Below are 23,357 nucleotides of genomic sequence, written 5' to 3'. Positions count from 1 at the left end.
GGACTGACCATCAGGTGTATTAAGTATACTATTAGCCTAAAGGACACTTTTGTGTCAATTAAAAGATGGACTAAATTTTGGGAAGCTATAGACTCATGGGTTAATGAGCCTGACAGTGCACTGATTTTTTAAATATGATAATAACAAATAGTCACTTCATAAATTGGAAGCATAAATGAGTATGAAACTCATCAATGGAAATGTGCTTATAATATTTACAACCATATTTTATATTTTACATCTTATTCTTAATTTTTTATCTATGGGTACTGGAGTTTGTACTCAAGGGCACTCTACCTATGAGATATACCCCAGCTCCTTTAATAATTTGAATTAAAATAGGATCTTCCTAGGTTGCTGAGGCTGGTTTCAAACCTGGGATCCTCCTGTCCACGTATGGGTATTAAGGCATTTCACTAGCTACTACATTTTTCAAAAGTAGTTACTATACTTTTATATAATAGTTATTTTATAAGCAATTGTGTTTTCTGGCATAGACTGTTAATTAGGTTATTCTTCAAACAAAAAATTTCTTGCAAAAGTAAATGTCTATTTTAGAACATACACTTATTTTAGAAAGACAGAAAAGTTAGAACAGAGTTAAAATAAGGATTTTTTTTTCCCCTATTTCTCTCCTACTTAATCATAATGCGACCTTTATATAATTACCTGTATATAATTTAGGGTGATTTAAATTTTACATTGAGAATAAAATATAATGAATTTTAGATAATTGGCTCTTAACAATTCAGATTTTTTTGTTGAACTTTAGCCTACAAACATTTATAAAAAAATGTTTCATGTCAACTCATGTGTTTCAGAACATGGTCAAAGTTATTTTTTAGTTTTTTAGATATGAAACTATGCACTGACAAATTTTCTCCTGTGTATTACTGATGTATATAACATGTTTACATTGTTATACTTCTCGGGCTCAGTAATAAGTCCTGCCTGTATATAAAACCTCTTAAATATGTAAGACACATCTGTGATGCTGCTAAGGACATCAAGAGAAGATGCAGACATGCTAAAAGTAGTAAGAAATACACTACTAATTTAAAAAAAAAATAAATAAGGCTTTATGGTCAAAGAGTATTTTTGGATCTCCACAAAATATTTCATGGGGATTGTTTAAAATAAATCTCTTTTAATATTATATATTTTTTACTTTAATTGATCTAATCATATATCTGACAATTTCTCCTTAACTGTAGTAGACATATAACCATCTTCTTGTGTATGCAGATGGCTACCGAGCCTCTTCTTCTCTTAAATATCTTCCTTACAAACCAACCTGAAATCAAATTCTTAAATATCTTTACAGAATTATCATATTTCTTTGTATCCAGCTTTACAACGCACACAAGACCATCAAACTGTAAAATATTGGAATAATTTTTCATATGCTTTTGCATTATTTTGCTATTTACATTATTTTGCTCTTTGAGACTAGCTTAATTTTTTTGATATGTCTAGAATTCTGCCCAAACATACCAAGAGAGAAAATCTATATTATAGAAGAATATCTCTTAGTAATACTATTCATTATTTTAATTTGGAAGAGAGTTTATACAGTCGTATCTAATGTGAAGATCAATTCCCTTATGTATTTCTTTGCAGGTTGTTGAAGAAGCCAAAGTACATCAATTACCACATCAAATATAGACAGTGCCCTTGTCATTTATGCTATGTTCTTTTATTTGTTAATCCCAAAAATTTAGTTTGAACATTTTTGATTCTTTAGTCTCTTGCAGAATTCTGTAAGCCTTATCCAAAGTCATACATCCAACAACTGGTGGACCCAGGACTTGTCTGATTTCAGAGTTTGTAATATTTCCCTGAGACTACCTGTTTGTGCACTCATCATGTGAGAAGGGGCAAAGCTCTAGATATCCAGCAGTAATACATTCATGGAGGAATGAGAGGAAGCTGAAATCCAGGTGAAGATGTAAATCAGAGCACTACCTTGATGAAACTAGGGTTGACCGGCCAAATGAAAGGATGCAATTCAAAGATGGATGGTTGTATGAAGCCTACAAGGTACAGTATCATATTTTACATTTTTAGCTCACAGTAAGATTAACAGCCTCAAAAGGCTGAGCATAATTTACTCAAGCAATTGAGGGAAAGAACTCTAGTAGGCTCTCTCTAAGGATGGGAGCCAGGCAATGAGTAACCCAGAAAAATCCAGGAACAATCATTTTTATTTTCCCCTACAAAGTGCATCAACAGGTTTATTTTGGTCTCATCTTAAGAAACAGAATTGGCAACTGATTGAATGTGAACCCAGTAACTTTCTCACAAATCAATATAATACCACCCTTAAGTAGCCAAGTGGCCTCAGTAAATATTCCACCCTTCAAGCTAGCTAAAACCATATTTACTGACAAGTTTTCTGAACCGACCATGCATAAGAGATAGAAAAGGCATGAGTTATCTATAATGTGACTTGGATCAGCACTACAATAGATTCTAACAAGGCTGTAGTGTAGAATCATCAGCCCTAGCTCACTGTCTGTGCTGTTCCACAAATTTCAGTGACGTCTCTGGATCATTATGCATTTAGAGAAAGATCTCAAACACATATTGTGACCCAGCACCTACAGCACATTGAATAGAGTGGTACAACATACCTCATCCGAGCTCAGTCATAGTGGAGACACTAATATGAAACTCAGATGAAGAATTATCCGTCTGTGATTATGGATGTACATCACCACCTCTGACTAGCCAAACCCATCCTAAAGATGGGACTGAGAGATCCAATGAAAACCTAATTCTTTTTTGTGTAGAGCTAGGCCCCAAAATTGGATAAGGTCCAAGAAGGAACTTTGCTTATGACAGCATAGAAGTTAGAATCTGTGACCATTCTTCCTAAATCATAGTATTTCACAGTCTAGCCTATAAATTTCTCTACTATATGACAAAAATCCATGTTAAATTATAGTTTCTTCTCTGAGAAATCAAATTGGTATTCAAAGACCAAGTCCTGGAAAGAACAAAAATACACTGTATGCGAGGGAAAAAGCAGGCTTGATTTTATTCAGTTCTTTAGTCCCTATTCCCAGGGTATTGTCTGGCACATGGCAGACACTAAATAAATAGGTATTGAATGAATGAATGAATGAGTGAATAAAGATGTGATCTATTATTAATAACCTAAGAGGACAGTGGAAGAGACGTGCCTTGATTCTTGTCTGTCTTAGTAACCACACTGCAGTCCAGAGGAAAGAAAAGAAGACGATTCACATCAACTATTATCCATCTACTTGCTCTGTTAGGAGACAAATGAAAATTTTAAGTTATTGTAAATGAATGGAGTCAGCTAGATAAAGGAGGTTGAAATCAGAGGATGTGCATTCCAGTAGACAGGAAGGAGGGGGATTTAAAAAGTATAACAAGTTTTTCATGTTCAAGCCACAAGGCATACAAGGGTTATATTATATGGGAGAGAGTGATAGAAACCCATGTAGGGGAAAAGACCACTCACCTTCATCACCGTATTCTATTTAAACACATTTGAAGTTCTGTATTTAGCACCCAAAACTTTCAAAAGCTTGCTATCTACTAAGATGCTCCTAGGTAAAAATTCTCTCATTCTATCAACTCTCAAATATCCCATTTGCTAATATTTAAAGAGCCGCGCACTCTCTAGCCCTATGGAAAATGAAAAAGTTTTACTGTTTATTTTTCTTTGGGGCTATGCCATGTAATGAGGGTATATTTAAAATGAACTAAGCTGGGCGTGGTGGCGCATGCTTGTAATCCCCGTGCTTGGGAGGCGGAGACAGGAGGATCACTCAGGTTCGAAGCCAGCCGTGCTGGCTTAAGAGACCCTGTTTCCAAATAAAAAAGTATTAAATAGGTCTGGGAGTGTAGCCCAGAGGTAGAAGGGTTTCCAGGAACTCCAATACCACCAAAATAAGTAAAAAAAATAAAATAAATTATACAATGTTTCTCCTTCCAATTTTTCTTTACTCATGGGTAATGTTTGCAGATATGTCCAAATGTGGGCACATAACCTAAAGGGTAATAGAGTAACATTTTTGTTATCGCCTAAATATATTTTTTCAGGTTTCTTAGTTATATTATTATATTTTCCATTGGGTGGATGAAAGAGATCCAGCAAGTTTACAAAATTGTTAAAAAAAAGAGGAGGGGAAGAAAACTAATATTTATTATCTCCAGTTTTCCAGATGATGAGTGTAGTGCCATGGCATTTTCATTTTTATTTTATTTAAACTAATATTTTATTATTCAAAACAACTTAGGAGTAAATATTGTTTCCATCTTACAGATTTAAGATTCAGATTATTCCATTTTTTGTGTGCAAATTCTTCAGATAATAATCAGAAACGCTGGGGCACACAACTAAATATTTCTAAGGATGAGGCCTATGCTATTCTATAATACACAGGTTCTCTTTTATCCTTCATTCTAATTCTTCCCATGTCCACTTCTTTATTATTTATCTATGTGAAGTGTCCCCTTTATTGTTGCCAAATTATTTCTCTGCTTTCTTTATCCACTTCTTTAATAAACTAAGGGACCCTAAGCAGTTGGTGTGTGTTATTCAGGTCACATCCTCAGACAGAATGTCACATATGCCTAATGTTGTGTCTATAAAGTGCTCAAATTAATTCAAAATGCAAACTTCGGTGCTGAAAGGAGATGAAATGATTGTCAACTACATTTAATACTTTTTTAGAAAAGGAGAATTTGCATAGACTGACAGCTCATTTTGTTTCTACATTCAATTTTAATCCTTGGTTGTGCTTTCCAAAGGACAGTCGTATTTGTTTGACACCCACAAAATCCCAAGACCTATTTTGGGGCTTGGAAATGAATGATAAATCAGTAAGTAATATCATTTTTTAAGGACACAGACAACAAAGTGGTACAAAAAGATCCAGCTAAGTGGAAAGCATTTCTCTGATTCTTTATACTTCCCCTGATGTTCATCTGATCTCTTTGTGTTTCATTGGAAGGATTTGAAACAAAAGTCTCAGAAAATTTCAAATGAAAGATCCTATGTACTAGGATATTTTTATATAACTTTAAGATAACTAAGCATGCACCAGTTTATTTTCTTGGACCTTCTTTTTTAGAAATCTTCAGAATCCAAATGCCCTATAAGGACCAGAAATGATTGCTAGTAAATTGACAGAGAAGCTCAGATGCAGTTCACAATTTTAAATAGCATTTTGATAACCACATATACAAATCTATGGTATATATCTAAATTACATCCCAGTAGTCAGTAATCTTAGAACTAAATTGTCTCCCATAACATATACAGAAAAATAGATACTAAAGGTAGTGCCATGTCTGACAAGAGTATCAATTTTAGGATTTTCAATATTTGCAAAGGAAATTCTTCATTTCTGAAGGTACCCTTGCACTATGATTTAAAAAAGAAAACAAAAAGAAAATGTAGAAAACTATATTGTTACAAGAGGTTAAGCAAAGAAAAGCTCCTTGGTTTCTGAACTTAACTGTATAGTCATATGCAACTTACAAAATAAAAGTACAGATTTGTTACTTATTTTTCTTAGCTTGCATATTGTCCTTAATTACCATTTATGCGACAAAATGAAACATAAATGGATTTTTATCAACAGCACATCGCTAGAAGCATAAACAATAAATTATGAATTACTTAAGCAGAAGCTTTTAGAATCATTTATGCATAAAGCTATTCTACATATTTGATCCATTGGATGCAAAATAAGCACTGTTATTCAACACTGAGGAAAAGTACCCTGCTCCGGTAGGTGTTAGCTGAAACTCACATGGCACGCCTTTGTAGTCACTGTTTGGTGCTCTGTACTTTGATGTGGGAAAATCCACTGTGTGAACAGGGTAGACAGTATCACATTTATGGAAACAAATATGCATAGGTATTCATTATCATATGCATTGGAGCACAGATCAGGTATGGTTGCCTGGGAAACCCCATAAAAATGGATTGGCTGTAACTGAGAGATGGAAGTTCTTGTGAAGATCATTTGAGAAAATAAATGTCATTTAGTAAAGTCCTGTCTTAGCTTCAAAAATAGCCTGAAGTAATAAAAGTAACAGGCATCAGTTGGCAAGAAAGAGCCTAGCAGGTTTATGCATATGGTACTCTCTGCTTGGTGTATCAGCCACAGGAATGTCAGGTATACTGAATTCAGCTTGGATGGGTTGAACTGGCTGAAGGCAGAAGAAAGAGATGTTGACATCTAAATCCTGAATACAAGAGAAGGAGTCATGAAGATTTAGAAAAGCCAAGAGTCAGCTCTGGCTGGCTTGGGATAAGGACAATCCACTTCCACTTTTAGGCAGAAATTTTTGATTTTTTTTTTTACAAGAGATGTCCGAGATAAGCTAACACTAATCAAAAGTACAAAGAAAGGCTGCCTGTAATTTTTAAGCCTATGCAAAATGATTCCCACAGATTAATGGTTCCTGTAATTTGATATAGTAGAATGGAAAGTGATCTCAAGTTGGAAGCTGGGATTAGTCATTGTATGAAGAAAGCCGAGTTTCATTTTGGCAAAAGAGATGTAGAAAACTAGTTTTTAAAAGGAAAGTCGTTATACTCAAAGCCAGATATAGAAACCATGCAGCTATTTTTGTGGTCAGTGAAAATTTTCAAGGTTCCCCTTCCTTTTCCTTCTCTTTGGCTTTTACCTTTTGCCTGTCTGTTGTAAGACCTGCCTGCAATATATCATAGTATTGCATAAGCAGATTTCTTGCAATGAATTATTATGAAGGGCCAGTATCTTCTCAAATATCAATGAGGTCCCTTTCAAAATTATTGCTCAACAATAAAAAAATTTGGAGAGTAAAACTGCGAACAGATCTGGTTGAGAATGGTGTAGTAGAAAAGATATAACACAAAGTGAAAAGTAACAAATAAATGCATTCATATAAAGAGGATCTTGCCTCAGTTATTGATGAGTGGTTTTCTATATGCTAAGAGATGTCTATATCTAGTTTACTTGTATTTATCACAGCACACCTAAGAGACAAGTAGGTATTGCTATCCTGATATTGCAAATTAGGAAACTGAGGATTACAATAAATTGCTATGATCATAGTGTTCTTATAATAGATACTTCTACAGAAAAAAAAATATGTAAATATACCAGTTGAAGTAGGTTATTCAATTGAGATGGAAAATTTTAAGAAAAAGAGCATGAATCATATTTTGAGAAGCTAACTATGTTTTGAATGTTGAAATAAAAAATGTTTATTTCAAAGTTTAATCAACATATATTATTATATTCAGATTATTTATCAAATTTTATCCTTAAAATTAGCTTCTTATCAATAAAATTTCAGTAAACTGGGAATTATCAAAAAAGTATATATCATTAGATACTATGGTTCCTTTCCTGTCTTTTTAAAGCATAACCAAGATATAACAAAGTCTGAATTCATTATCCGTTTCTCTTCTTTCTACAGGATCTCTTCAGAGATCAGAGCTTTACGTTTTTACTCATCTCCTTTTGTGTGTTCGTGTGGTACCAGGGATGAAATCCAGGGGCATTCTACCTCTGAGCTACAACATAGCCCTATTTTTTTATTCTTTATTTTGAAACAGGGTCTCACTGAGTCATAAAGGACCTCACTAAGTAGTTGAGGCTGTCTGCAAACCACAACCCTCCTGTCTCAGCCTCCAAATGCTGGGATTAAAAGCGTGTGCCACCATGCCAGGAATTGCTCATTTCCTTACACATGATGCAAACTTTTCAGTATACAACCAGGCATACATGCTTATTTGATCAGATTGTGTCTATTAATTCAAATCAAAATTATTTACCTATAATGTGCAGGCTTGAGAAGAGTAGGTTTCTGCAAACCTCAAATTTCCTGTGAGCAAGATATTTCAGTACCTAGAAAAGTCTTATCTTCCCTCTCTGCTTATATTGAATTGTTGGGTATTTTCTATTTCCACAATTAGAATGGAAGTCAATACTGAAATGGGGTCAGCAGAACTCTTTCTTTATACATTCACTAACTGGAAGATGAAGAAACCAATGTCATGTCTGGGCCATATAATTAGAAAATTGAAGGTGCTATGATATTTTTAGAGTGTGTACACATGATATAAATGACTCATAATATTTTTGACCTTTACTTTTACCTCTCTCCATATTGAAGACTGCTCTCCTACTCTGGGAGAAATATGATTCTTATATATTTGGAAGGAAGATTATTTGTGAAATCATTGGACTGTGTAGGATACATGAGGAAGTTCATTTCTACCTCATTTTATTTTTGATTATGAGTTAGTTGGCTAAAAATTGCATTAGGACCAATCTTAATAAAGGAGAAGAAATATCACAATAATTTAGAGTTGAAAGCAATGGCTGTGAATTCTTTAAAAGTACCAAGAAATGAAACTGTTTCTCTTAAAGATTAAATTAAGTAGAAAAATAATCCATCCATCAATTATGGATTTGAATTTATTGATCATCTCAAAAATATTTTTCTGTTGGGCTAGAATGATCTCAGTTGAGAAACATTAGCATCTGACCAAGTTAAAGTACATCTTAATAAATAATCAATTTAAAATATGATTATACCATTCGTTTATAGTTCATGTGTCCAAGATAAAGTATGCCATAGATTTGAAATGGATAATTTTTTCAGGTTTTGATGTATTTAGTTGATTTTATGTTTTCTTAGCATTAATGATGGATTGAAAATAGAGCTATAAGATATCTAGCCATCTAAACTTCCACTGAACTATTCAAATCATTTAAAATTAGAAAATTATTTCTATTATATTATAATTTCTGTGCATAAAGAAGAAACAAATAATTTTCTTTTCTTTCTTTTTTTTTTTTTTTTTTGGTGGTACTGGGGTTTCTGGAAGCCCTTCTACCTCCGGGCTACACTCCCAGACCTATTTTATATTTTGAAACAGGGTCTCTTAAGCCAACGTGGCTAGCTTCCAACCTGCCTGAAACTCCTGTCTCCGCCTCCCACGCGCGGGGATTACAAGCGTGCGCCACCACGCCTGGCTCTTCCGTTTTTATAGTAACTATGCAGCTAGAAAAAAGTAGTGGTCTCTGGAACAATTCATGGATTTATGATCTAGATAAAAGTAAATAGAGTATAAACTTTGTCTTTTCCAGTGACTTATGAGTTCATGATTTATTCTAAAGAGATGTTAAATATTTGGATACTAAATCCAAATTCATAGTGAATATATGCTCTACTTTCTACAAAATAGTCCTGGTTTATGGTGTTTTTCAGATATAAATATAAATAACAACTTATTTTGCTTCAAAAAAAAAAGTCCCAGTTGGAGGAATAAGTTATGTGGACACTATTTGAAAAACAAATAAATACATACTTTTAAACAAAACAAATAAATACATAATTTTTAAAAATAATCATGACATATAGAGCAGAGTGCCCTTTCTACCTTTAATTACTTTGCAATATCTAACATCTTTTTAGTTTTACAAGAAAAAAAGAAAATGAAGAACCTATTAGGTCAGCTAAAATTGTAATTTCTCTGGTCTAGTTTAAAAAAAAACAGATAATCCACATAACCATAAATATTCTATTGCAGGATTTATTAAAATGTCTGTTGTGGCAGAGATTTCTTATGATTACAACCTTTTCCTTTCTATCAATTTCACACATTAGAAAAAAATACAAGATTCACCGTAGGACTAAATCATCTCCTCAAAAGTATTTGGTCATTTTAAATAGAAATCAAAATTACCCCCCACCCTGGTACCAAATAATACTTGTTTGTCCATCCCATGCTTGTGTTTGTAATGCTTTCCAGAGCCAAGTCTATAAAAAGAAAGCCTATCTTAAAACTTTGAGATGAACAGGGAACAAGAAACTCTAAAACATTTCTACACAGAGAATTTTTAAAAGTGAGATACAGAAAAAAAAATAATCGCAGATACTAATTAGCTCATAGTTAAAATAAGCATGGGCCACAGTTATGCACATACTTTCTACTCAGTTTGGGGCTTCTGAGAGGGCTTTTTCCTTCAATATATTCATATGTCTTTCATAAAAGAAAAATCTGGGCAAAAGCAAAAAAAAATATTAGACTTTCTTATTAGGACTAACAAATGAGTATTCCACTTGGAGGAAGGAAAACAGTATTCCCTCAATATAGTGTTTTTAATAGTGGAAGCTAGCTAAGTGAGTAATATCCATATTACGACTTTCTCATTTCCTTTCCTGTACTGTATCCACATTTATCAAAACATCTCCAAAGAATTGAGTAGCATTATGTTAAAAGGTAAGGCCATAATATGTTTAATACAAGTCATAAAAAGTTATTTTCTTTCATAAAGAAAGTTTTCTCAAAATTCACTACAGAATCCCATAAAAAAGCCAGATAAGAGCCTGAAAGAATACTTATTTTTTTTTCTAGCCATATTAAAACAGAAGAAACTAAGACAAATACATTTGATCCCAAACAAAGTTAAAAATCTATGTTAAACATAAAAGAGCTTATTTCATTTACACTTGAAATAGGCTTTTAAAAAGATCTATGGTTTTCATAAGTAATTAGGTATAGTAAAAGGAAATGGTAATCCAAACTAGATTCTCAGAAAGTAATGGAATGGACTAAATATTCTCTGAGTGCAAGATTTAACAATAAAATCACTTTGTATTTGTTCCAAAATAATATTAATAAGAAATGTCCTTCAATAAAGATTTTTAAAATCTAATTGCTAATATTAAATCCAGAACAGGCTTAAACAAATACCTCTAATGTCAACCCACCAACCAGGCAAAATTAGAAGAGACATTCCCTAAAGACTTGGTAAACATTCAATTAAAACTTAACAACTGCAAAGTGCAAGTCAGTTCCTCCTCAGATAGATATCTCAGTATCTTCAAGTGTCCGGAAACTTTCATGGGGGTTAAATATTGCTCTTCATTTTCAAAAGAAAGGTGATTGAGGTATTCCCGGGGATAAAATTAATTTCCACATTAACAATTTCCTTATCTGTTGTTCCAGTACTGGAAAGGGAAACGATGTAATTACTTTGGCATTAGGCTGATAAACTGGATTTCAACTTCTCATGGGTGAAAAAAAAATTTTTACCGGTATTTTTCAGTTAAGTTACAAAGCCATAACCTACTTCAAAACAATTTACATTCTATCCTGTTTCACAAAGCTTAGGTATTTACCTTCATTTTTCTTGATGGTGAAATTGGGATTGTTGACCATTTCTGGGAGGAGACTGTATAAGAAATAATGTCCATTTTTGGGATCATCTTTGTCCATGGCGCTCACTGTCTGAATGACCTGTAACATAAAATTGACATCAGCATTTCTGATCACATTGGAGGCTCCTCCTGACTTTAAAAGCTTAGCAACCCCCCTTTTGTGGTCTGACACTTTGGCCCAAAGACTCTTTATCAGCTTTCTAAATTGGCATGGATGGTTTGCGCCCAAGAATCAGGAGGAAAAAAAAAAATCCATCACTTTAAAACCTCAGCTTTGATAAGTTCATGAAAATTAAGAGCATTACCTTCAAGTCCATTTGGAGCCTGTGGCTTGAAATCGCAAAGTTAAGTGTATTTGAAAACTCCACTGGGCAATTACAGGTTCCTTTCCAATTTGAGTACTTACGGGCATCTAGAATGAGATGTGAAATTGTTCCAGTGATTGCAGTGTGGCTCTCAGGAGGATCTTGGAGGTGAAGGACTTAAATCTTGAGTCCTTGCGACTCTTTTCCTTTTACTTGAGCGGAGGAGTGTTTGCCAAAGAAGAGTGTTCCGCGGTGCCAACATCCTTGCAACCAATCTTTCTGAAGAGTTGTGTCTGTTCCCACCCAATAATGAATACTGTTTTTAAAGCTAGTGGATAACATATGCAAACAATGCTTTGGAGTGTATCCTGAGATGAATAAATTATAGGGATTAGAAGAATTACCACTGTGTGAAGAGCTGTTTGGATAGTTACATAGACTTGGAATTGGTGCCTACTTAATGTGCTTGTTTCGTTTGCAAAGCTACATTAACTTAGTGCTAACTTGTTTCTTTGGATGTCAGACATGTCTCACTTGATTCGTTCATACTTCCTACTGTGGTGTGAAGCTAGAAAGAGCTAATAGAATAAAATATAGTTTATCCTAATGTAAATATCTACAATATAGATTCTGCAAAAATGGCTGATGAAGCGTGGTAGTCAAGATGATCATAGATATAGCAAAGAAATAGTGATAGTGAAATGTTCTCAGATTTGTGAAGTTTCAAGGATATAATGATGATGCCAAATGTGAGTATTTGAACATTATGTCCCATTGAATTTCAAAAATTTCATTAAAGTGAAAAAGATCGATCGTTTTGTGGAAAGGAGGGTATTGCTTTGTAAATTTTATGATTTACTATATTTTTGTGGTACAATAGAACCCAGAGATTTACCACCAACTCTTTTTATTCTTTGTTTATGAAACAGGGTCTCCCTAGGTTTCCGAGAGCCTCACTAAGTTGCTGAGGCTAGTCTACTACCTGTGATTCTCCTGTCTCAGCCTCCCAAGTACTTGGATATCAAGTGCACATCACCATATGAAGCTGTCTTTTAAATTATGACTTAAACATAGGCGAGAATGACAATTTCAGAAATTTTAGTAGTGAAAAAATTTTGCATTGTTATTAAGTAGGTATTTTATCGCTAGCAAAACACTGAGGTTAACTGAAAAATAAACTCTGACTTTGATTTCTTCATTTTTAAAACGGAACATACCATTGCTTTGTGCTTGATTTTTATTAGGAGCTTTGTTACCCAGTTATAATCTCTCATAACTGGTTATAATCCTAAGTAGTTTGAGTGGCAATATAACAACATATGTTCTACACAAAAATACAACAAATTATTACTTGTGGTTAAGGCAGTGAGGTCACGACTAGGAACTCTAGAATTCAACTGCCTACATAGATAGAAGTTAGTTTTACCCTTTTCTTTGTGTGTCACACTGAAGGAGTTAACTCCTTGTTCCTGTTAAATGTTCAATGAGATGTTAGTCATTATTATTGTTTTCATTGTGGTCATTGCTATTTATTGATGATGTAGCACTTGGACAACTGTATTGACTCTGATGTTACTCAAACAGGGACCTCACCTACTCAGATTAGAGGAGAATGAAGTTGCAGTTACAATAGCTAAAAATAAGAGCATATTTGCCTTGACATTTAAGTGCAGAGAGAGCCTCTGGGGTGCTAGATTCATAAAAATGAGCATGGGTAAAAGGGCAAGGGGAGAAGATGTGAAATGTAGGTAACTCTTTCTGACAGCATGAATGTACAAATACTTAACAAAAATCATGTCAACTTCACTTGGGAACAATTGGGATAAAATTTCATATTTGAATGTCAAAGAGAGCAAAACATTCTTCTTTGAGCCTGTGTCACAGTCCCTCCACCTTCACCCGATCTTATCTCCACCAAACATTTAGTCCTAGGTTTTGAAGAAGTAACTCTTGAAGGCTATGGATGTACATGAAGAATAAGGACAAAGGAAGGGAAGATTTCTAGGTATTCTGGGGTAGAGGCCAGTCAGAAATGTGTTTCTATATTATACTTAGTGGATAAATAATCCCATCTATAAATTTGTAGGTAATTTCCATGACAAAGGCTCACACATACTGGTGAGTAAATGCACTATTGGATAGTTATTGGAATAGCTAAGCCACCCTATCCCAAACAAAACATGCACTAATTTAGCTTCTCTGAAGTAAAAGAGTATAACTACCAGTCATACCACATCTCAGAAATTTGGTCTGAACATCTCACTGAAATTGAACATGTTTTTCACCAGTTTTGTGAACCAAAAACTCATTAAATATGCAATTTCTTGAGTCTGACCCAAGAATTACCAACCCCCCCCCCAAAAAAAAAAGTATCAGGGTAGAGCCTAGAAATTTGTAGGGTAACCACACCACTCTGTGATTCAGGTGCACACTCAAGTCCAAGAACCACTGTTTTGAGCCAAGAAAAAAGTCTAGTGTTCATATTTTCCTCATCATTATTGAATAGAGGAATTTGTATTGTCAAACCTAAGACAAGCTGAGTGTGTGACGTATTGAGAACAAAGTGGTTAAAATGGTGAATTTTTAAATGATTTCCCAAGTATCCCATAAACTGGCTGTGGTTAAGAATCTGGGTTAAATCATATCTGACAGTTCATTTTATTTGAATGCAGATAACCACTGCCTGGGCATTTTATCTCATATTAGATGCCCAGTAGATCACTTGAAGGACATTGTGCCATTAAAATGCATTAAGATACCCATATTAATAAGACTGGAATTTTCATTGATGTAATAACATCTGAATACATTTAACTTTAAACAGTAGAAGAAAAAGAAGACCAGATTTATTCAAAGAAGTGCACCTCCAGAGAGGCATACAATGTAGTCACACTGAATCGATAGCAAATAGAAACCACACCGTGAGCTATTGGGACCTCAGTGGATTTTTAAAATAATTAGACAACTATGTCATGGGAATAATGCAATAATTTCTAGAGAGGTTATAGATTTTTAGGAATATGCATTTAACTTTCAGTTAAAATATTTCTCATTTTACCACCAAAGTTAGGATACAACTGAAAAACCTCATGTTTAATAATTTATTCTAAAATTTATTCAATTTCAAGGGAAGCTGAAAGCAATATACACATATCACCCTCAAAAAAATAAAACAAAAAGCATATTTGAGATGTTGCAATAAAAAAAATTAATTCAGTGCCCATGCTTGAATTTCTATGGAAACATTTTTTCTATAATTTTGAAACTATAGAATTGCAAATATTTACAGAACTATATGGGACTAAAAAAAATTGAGAGTCACATGTCATATCATAATGGTGACTCTAAAAGTCATTCCATCCTCAGTTAACCCATAATTCTCTATTTAAATCTTATTGTTTTATTAATAATGTTTATTGAATTTTGTTGTTAAACTTTAACAATTTTATTGTATTTAATTAACTCCTAAATAGTAATAATAAGATATCACTTCCATTAGTAATTGTGAAAATGAGGAGAAGTTAGGAGGCAGTTTATTTCTGATCATCTCATCTGCTAACAAGTGTCCCAACATTGTGGAATCTATTTGAACATTGCACATGTGTTCCTGTAGATATTATTCATTGATTTGTTCTTAGATGCCCGGAACAAAAATCTATGCAATGTTTTCCTATCACACTAATTGAACTATGTTTTGCACAAGGGAACTGTTTAATGAACATTTGCTAAGTGAATTAATAGATGGATGAATAAATACATGATAGCAGACACATTTTTACTTCATTTCTAATCTTCACAATGGCTTGAGAAGTAAGCTTTAAGAAAATCAGCACATAAAGTACATTATATATAATTTATTATTCTTTACACACCTGATTACAAAATCCCTACATCACCCTCCCCAATATACCAGACTTCCTTTCCTCTATATTTGCTGACATTCATACCTTCTGTGTTTATATTTATGTTAAATGGGGCTTGGACCTTTATTTTTTTTTGCAAAATATGTAAAGATGATTCACCTATCTTTGTTGTTCATGTAATTTTTGGGGGCAGTATAAAGATTTCCTACTGATGGGTAAAATCTGATTGGCAAAATCCCCAACCAAATATATACTTAGAAGCCATAGTTCTCTCTAACTGGGAAGAAAGTGAGAGGTGAGTGGTCCATGGTACCTTTGAAATATTTTTTTCAAAACTAGGTAATTACAGGTGTGTTTTCTCGAAAGACTCAGACTCAATAGCCTACTTGGCATCAGAAATTGAACCACACTGTCTCTTTCTCAGGTCAATCTTAAATTTTCTTTTCTTTAAATTCTCCCGTATAGAAGGGGTAAGTGGAAGGAGAGGAAGTCGGAGATGTGGTAGAAACGATAGCATGATCTTTCATTTGTATTCACTTCTCTATTATTTCCAATTTATTTCTGATTACAACATTAATTTTTCTCAAACACTAATGTTTATTTTCAAGAGCAGCAGTTTTCAACTTGAGAAGGAAGACATGATCCACAGACGAGCTTCTTATGGCTTACATTTTTCAACTTGAAAGTGAAATTGTGTGTTGATATTTATGTGTGCACATATATGAAAGGAAAGTCATTGGCAAAAAATCATATTATCTATGATATCCGTACCCAATAAAACAAAACAAAGTAGGCTGAAGATTAATGTTTAAAATTATATCCTTGAAATTAGGCATATGCATAGATGAAAAATCAAGTTGTATCAATGATGTTTTTTAAGAAAATGGAAAATTATTTGAGAAATTGAAATTCATATTATAATGCAATGTCCACAATTACTTAAAAAGTGTATGATATTTCAAGTGTATTCACAGTTTAAATCTATTTAGAGGACAATGCAAAAATGTTTTGGACAGTTTTCATGGGAATCCAGTCCCTTCTAAGATTTTTCTTTTATTACCCATTAAAAGTTTCTTTCTTTCTTTTCTTTCTTTTCTTTTTCTTTTTTTTTTTTTTTTTTTTTTTGGTGGTACTGGGGTACCTGGAAAGCCTTCTACCTCTGGGCTACACTCCCAGACCAATTTTATATTGTTATTTGGAAACAGGGTCTCTTAAGCCAACGTGGCTGGCTTCGAACCTGCATGATCCTCCTGTCTCCGCCTCCCAAGTGCGGGGATTACAAGCGTGCGCCACCATGCCTGGCGTATTCAAAGTTTCTTCACATGTCACTTTTTATTGCATAAAACAACTTTGTCCTAAGTGTAGTAGAGGGTCACTCAGAGCATATAGCTGAAAGGTCTGATGTACAGAAATTACAGTGGGAGGAGAAAGATAAGGTTCTATGACTGCTTTAAACTCTTAAGCCCTCTGTCTTCTAGGTAGGGATTTGTGCTTTCTTAAACCCACCATAGTACTTCATTTTATTTTTTCAATTTTTTCATTCTCCTTACCTTTATTGACAGTAAATGGAAGGGAAGCAACACAGACAAGCTTGTTCCTGAATAATATGACCGTACAGACTTGTGACTTACCAGTTTATTTTGGTTTCTATATTCTTTTGCTCAACCCTGCACATCTCTTGTGTTTTGTGTTCAACTGATAAATCAATATTAAACACAAAATTAACCTACCTCTTTCCCTGCTTTATGAATCCTTCAGTAGCTAACTTTCTTTACTAGGATTGAATCCATAGTTTCAAAAAAGCTTGAAAGTCTCAATTCCCTTTTCAGTCTTACCTCCTTTCTTCTTTCCATTTTATTTCTCACCAAGAACATATGCTGATGTCTCCTTATGAAAGTTATAACATTATTTATAACATTACTTCCTATCCTGAAAATGTGTGTTAAAGATTTTCCCATTTTGGTCCTATTGACCACAGATTCTATATTTTCTCTGAGGAAAATCTGAAAGATTTTAAAATTAACTATGTTAGGCAAATGCTGGATACCACAGAACTGGCAAAGGCCAGATACCACATAACTCTGTTGGAGAGTCATATATGTTTATATGTGCAAAAGAAACTTAGAGTTAAACAAAGCAAACATGATAATGCTGTTTAATTTGGTGTTTTTTTTCAATCTATTTAGGTAAATCACACACATGCATGCACGCATGCACGCACCAGACTACACCATAGATTGACAAACTACACCAGAGTTTTTTCTCAAAAAGTCACTTATAGAAATTCTATCCTGTAGCTGGGTGAGGTGACGCACAATTGTAATCCCAGCATTCGCGAGGTTGAAACCTGTTTCAAAAAATAAAAAGACTAAAAAATAGGACTGGGGATATGGCTTGGAGATAGAATGCCCCAGGAGGTTCCATCTCCAGTATCACACACACAAAAAAAGAAATAAATTTTATCTTCTGATGTTCTATCTAAGTCTTAAAGTTCTGGAGATTCTTTTTAAATTTCTGCATGAAATTATTGTGTCTATATAGCTTAGGGGTTTTAGCCCTGTTACAATTAATTTGTCTACTTTTCCAATATTATGTCAGCTTCTCAATTAATAGATCAGATCTAATTTAAGTGCCTAGCACAAACCCTAGGCCAAAAACCTCTAACCCTAGAGTGAGTATGGCTTTCTTCAAATTGGAACTCATTGTAGCTTCTGTGAACAAATGAAATAAGCCTAAACATGTGCACACCTGTCTCTCATCTTAAGTTCTTATTCGATAATTTCTCATTTAAAAATAAAGTAATTATCTGGGCGTGGTGGCGCACGCTTGTAATCCCCGCGCTTGGGAGGCAGAGACAGGAGGATCGCGCAGTTTCGAAGCCAGCCACACACGCTGGCTTAGGAGACCCTGTTTCCAAATAAAAATGTAAAAATAGGTCTGGGAGTGTAGCCTGGAGGTAGAAGGGCTTCCAGGAACCCCAGTACCACCAAAAATAAATAAACAAATAAAAAATAAGTAAAGTAATAATATATCAGTCTATAATCACTTAAGATTTTTAAACCATCTTTTATACCCTCTTCTCAGTGGATCAGCAATCATTCTCATTTAGATTAGGGACAAAATAAAATGTGTAGAATTTGTAATCACACAAGAGGGTAAGCCAGGGTTTACAGAGGTTACAAGCAAAGCCTTTTAAGATGATAGTATGTGTTTTTATGTATGGATTCAGTGAATTTGAGAAAAGAAACTTATCCACAAACTCATAAGGGGAATGAAATAATAAAGTATAAGTCATTACTTCACACTTGATGGAATATTTATAAATAATCAGGAAAAGAGTTGTTCCAATGCAGGACGATTGATTACCATTAAGTATATCGACCCATTTAGGAGTCATTTATTTCGTGTTGCTCAAAATAAGCTCATAGAAATAGAACAATAACAATAAAACCTAACATACCACTAATAAAGTACATATTGCTTGTTAGACTAGTAGACTGGCTAAAATGTACACAAGTTGAGTATCCCTTCTTCCAAATATTTGGCGCCAGATGTGGTTTAGATTTCAGATTCCTTTTTTCAAATTATGGCATGCAGGCATAAATATAATGATGTCTCTTGGTTATGGGATGCAAGTCTAAACATGAAATTGCTTTTTGTTTTATATACACCTTCTATTCATAGCCCGAATTTCATTTTGTAGAGAGTTCTTAGTTTTCAAGTGTTTTGACTGTGACCATTCACTCGAAGTCAAGTGAGAAATTTCTTGTAGGGACATTATTTTGGTGATCAAAAAGTTTTGGATTTTGAAGTATTTTAGATCTCAGAATTTTGAATTAGGGTTACCCAACCTGTAATTACTAATAATTACAAGTAGGTAGTGACCTTGCAAATATACGTCTATTTATTAATTTCCATCTGTCTAGTGATTCTTCAGTTACAAGAGTTAAGCTCTAATATATTAACTAGTTTGCGCCTTATAAGAGTAACACCCAAGGTCAAAAACTGGCAAATGATTAAGGTATGACTCACATTTAGATTTTTCTAGCTCCAAGCCATTTAATTAATTTTTTTACTTACACTTCATCCTTCTGTCAAAATTCTAAAAAAATTAATAAAAGCCATGCTCCTATTAATGAGTCTCCTGAAATATGTTTTGCTACATATGATTTTTTTTCAAATTTTGCTTGATGCATTCCATAAATTTACTATACCCCTACTCCACCCCAAATAAAGTGAAAATAGTATTCTGTGCATTTCATAGAAGCAATCAATTTTATCTGTTTTAAAATCAATTCTGTCTTCCTCTTGTGAATGCAGATAGATCATGAAAGATGCCTGCTGGCAGGAAAGTTAAAATTAAATCTCGTATATTTACTGTTTCACGAATGTTATAAAATGCCGTGATTTCATTTTATTGTTTCACATTTATTAGAAGGAGACCATGGAAACTGAAAATAAATAAAGTTGCAAACCTATTGGTTGCTGGTGTTTATCAATGGCTAATTATCTCTACTTTTGTTGTATAGTATGTTTTTGAGTAAAGGGTATAATTGGTCACAGGAGTTGATATTTTTCTTTTGAATAATTGCTCCTTCTTGATCAGAATGCTATTCTTATGACTATCTTTCTTACTTTCTTTTTTATAGTACTCGGGATTAAAAACTCTGGGGCATTCTACCTTCAAGTTAAACCTCCAGCACTGTATTATTTTTATTTTGAAACAGGTTGTCAATCAGGTTGTGGAAGGCCTTGCTAAATTTGTGCATTTGGTCCCAAACCTGTGATCCTTCTCTCTCAGCCTCCCAAATACCAGGATTACAGCCTGTACCATTGCATCTGGCACATACCGTAACTATATTTCTAAAAGGTTTGTTACACAGGCAATAGGGTTTGAAGTTCTGCTTCCTTGAGAATTATTATGAGATCCAAAAAAGTGCAAAAACTTTGGAACTCTCAAGAGCTGACTTCAAACATAATTTGCATGGCATTAGGTGAAACCTGTGCTCTTTTTTTTTTAACAACCTCAGCTTCCACACCTGTGAAATATGGTGCTAACACCAGATGCCTAGAACAGTGATGTGTGATTATATGTTAGACATTTGTTTATTGTAAGCAAGGAACTTTCTCAGTTACTTCACTTTGTCTTCTTTGCCACCACCTTAGACCATTATCTTTTGCAGTTATAGCCTCTGAAGTGTTCTTTTCCTTTAGTGTGTGTGTGTGTGTGTGTACGGATTTTATCTGCACATGAAACTTCTTTTGTCCAAGTTAATTCTTGCATATTACAATCTAGCCAGAAATGTCTTCAGTTCTTCAAATAGACCAACATCTTTCTCTCTCCAGGGTCTTTGTGTATGCTTGGTGCTGAAAGCTAAAACATTTTTTTTTTGTACCTAGTACTTTCTTATTTTTTCAGTTTCAGCTTAACTGACACCTACATAAAAAATAACTTTCTCTGACACCATTATTAGATTTATTAGATCTATGCTTTTTTTCTATATCTAGTTGCTTTAGTGTTTATTTCAACTCAGTTTTCAAATTTTTAAATTATATTACCTATTCATTTTATTCTTTTTATAATCTATCTTCCTATTATGCTTCATCAGAACACCTTTTTTATACCATTTCCTTTTATTTCTCCAGATCATATTTCAATGAATAGTATATTGTAGATGCATAATAAATAATCTTTAATAAGTAAGGGAATACGTTTACATCCAACAAGGTTAGCATATACACTGAGTTTGTGAGTAAAACAAGTGTCTCCATGGTAATAGCTCAGAAATTAGTTTTTGGAATATTTGTCATTGCCAAATGAAATAAATTAGCAACATAATTCTAAAAATGTTGTGAATATTTTGTGTGCCAAATATTGGCTAGATTCATATCATTCAGAAATATGGGTGAACTGTGACATTCCATAGTAATCTTTCTGTTATTACAGTCCTGAGCAGAGAGAAAGATAAGATTCAAGGATGTAAACAAAAACAATTTTTTTTGCTTTGTTTCTTTTTTTAACCTAGATGTAATTACTTGACACTAAACAGAAGATCTCACCTAGTGTAGATGGTAATGAAACTTAAATTATACTTCACTAGATTTATTTATAGTAAAAGGAGAGACTCTTCTCTGAAGAAAAGAAGAGCTCCATCAGTCTGTCACGTAACTTTCCAACAATGAATATTCTCTGCGACTAAACAAGAGGCCTTGACTCACACCTAGAAAGATAATACCAAGCTCAGCACCTGCTTTGATGAACTGTCTGGAGAAAGTCACTCTCATTCTATGTATGGTAAGCAAGGCATTAATGTCTGAAATAATATCCTATTAAGGAGATAAGATAGAGGACAGAGTTATGGAAGTCTTTCTAGCCAGCTCCGGTCACTGAAGTTATATATTCTTTCATGTGTGTTTCTGAACGTGGTATTTTCAAGCACACTGAAGGAAGATGGTTTCTCCATCATGTGTTACCTGATCCTACACCGATCCAGCCACAGTACTAGTCTCTTCAGACAGATTCTGTTTACTTCCTTCTTGAGTCCTTTTCAGTACTTGATAGGAGTTCTCTATCCCTATTGGAACTTATACAACATTAAGAAATCTTTTCATGAAGATAGCTTCATTTTCCCCAGTATCTTTTGGCCATTTCTCTATCCAGAGGATTTGAAGAATTTTCTTTTGAATCTACCATATCTAATTTAAATTCATATTTTTCAAAGAGAAAATTCTGCGCTGATAAAAGACTTGGTCTTAAGTGTCATATGCCACAGTATGTCTAGTGTCTATGAAATGCTTGGCACATAATTATTACTCAGTGATACTCCTGATGAAAATCTACCATCTTATAGGACTCATGAACTGTCAGACATATATTTGATTTCTAATTTTAGAATTGGAAATATACTCTCCTATGTTAGCCATGGACATTGGACAGTTATAAGTGGGAAGTATCTTTTCTTATCCATCCTATTAAAGAGTAAAGTTATCCCTAGTTGACTATATCAGACTATCATTAGAATCTATAGATGTACATCCATTACTTTTTGACTGAACACAAACTACCTGTAACTATTCGATATTGTTCTTAAAGAAAACAAACTAACAATCACAAAATACTACAATAGCATGTAATTATCTATCAGAGGGGTCATTTAAGAGGATTCTAATCCACAGGGATTCCAGGTAACTTTACTTAGTTGACTGTGGCGTCACCCTTCCTGTGGATGCCACTATTACCCTTTCCAGGGAGATGGTTCAGGAGATGTCACCTTTAAATTTAAAATCATGAGAAAGTAGCAGAAATAGATATGATTTACAATTCTACTGTCTACGTGAATGTATAATTCTCTTAGCACAGGTTTACAATGTATGGGAGACAAAAGTTCAGAACAAAATGGTCTCTCTCTTTTCCTTCTTTAAAATTCTGATTATGCAGATGAATTCTAATTCTGTGGAGAAAAGAAAATTGCAATATATTTCGTGTTGATATCGGTTTTTATTTTGTAAATTATTTTATTTATTTTTAAGTTTTTTGTTTTTTGCAGTACTGGGGATGAACCCAAGGCCATTTTACCTTTGAGCTACATTCCCAGCCCTATTTTTTATTCTTTATTTTTGAAACAGGGTCTGAGTTTCAAAGAGCCTCACCAAGTAGCTGAGGCTATCCAGGAACCACAAACCATGATGATCCTGCAGTCTCAGCCTCCCAAGTATTAGGATTACAAGCCTACGCCACCATACCCAGCTTTGTGAGATATTTTTAGAAAGCTCTTTATATAGTCTGTTGTATTCCAGACAGTTTGTTTTTAATATTGTTATTTTATTTTTATTGTTATAATGGCTTGTCCTTGATTACTGCTAAGGATCTCCAGCTACACCATCTTCTAGGCTGCCAATTCCTTTCAAGTTTAGCCTCAAACCTACACCTTGTAAATAAACAATATATCTGAATGCCACCTGCACTCCATTTATGAGGCTA

At 33.8% G+C, this 23,357-nt stretch overlaps 1 protein-coding gene across 1 annotated transcript in view; it reads right to left on the bottom strand.

The window, feature by feature from the left end:
• The window catches only part of CDH8 (cadherin 8), a gene marked incomplete at both ends in the record, with an annotated part of 366,073 nt that overhangs the window by 43,182 nt on the left and 299,534 nt on the right, over positions 1-23,357 (bottom strand). The window contains one exon of the mRNA XM_080704548.1: positions 11,170-11,287. Coding sequence (XP_080560674.1) covers positions 11,170-11,287 — 118 coding nt within the window. The remainder of the gene's footprint in view (positions 1-11,169; positions 11,288-23,357) is intronic.

This window comes from Muscardinus avellanarius (genome assembly GCF_963383645.1).
Source record: "Muscardinus avellanarius genome assembly, chromosome: 10".
NCBI classification, from domain to species: Eukaryota; Metazoa; Chordata; class Mammalia; order Rodentia; family Gliridae; genus Muscardinus; species Muscardinus avellanarius.
This window is presented reverse-complemented; position numbering and strand designations above follow the sequence as displayed.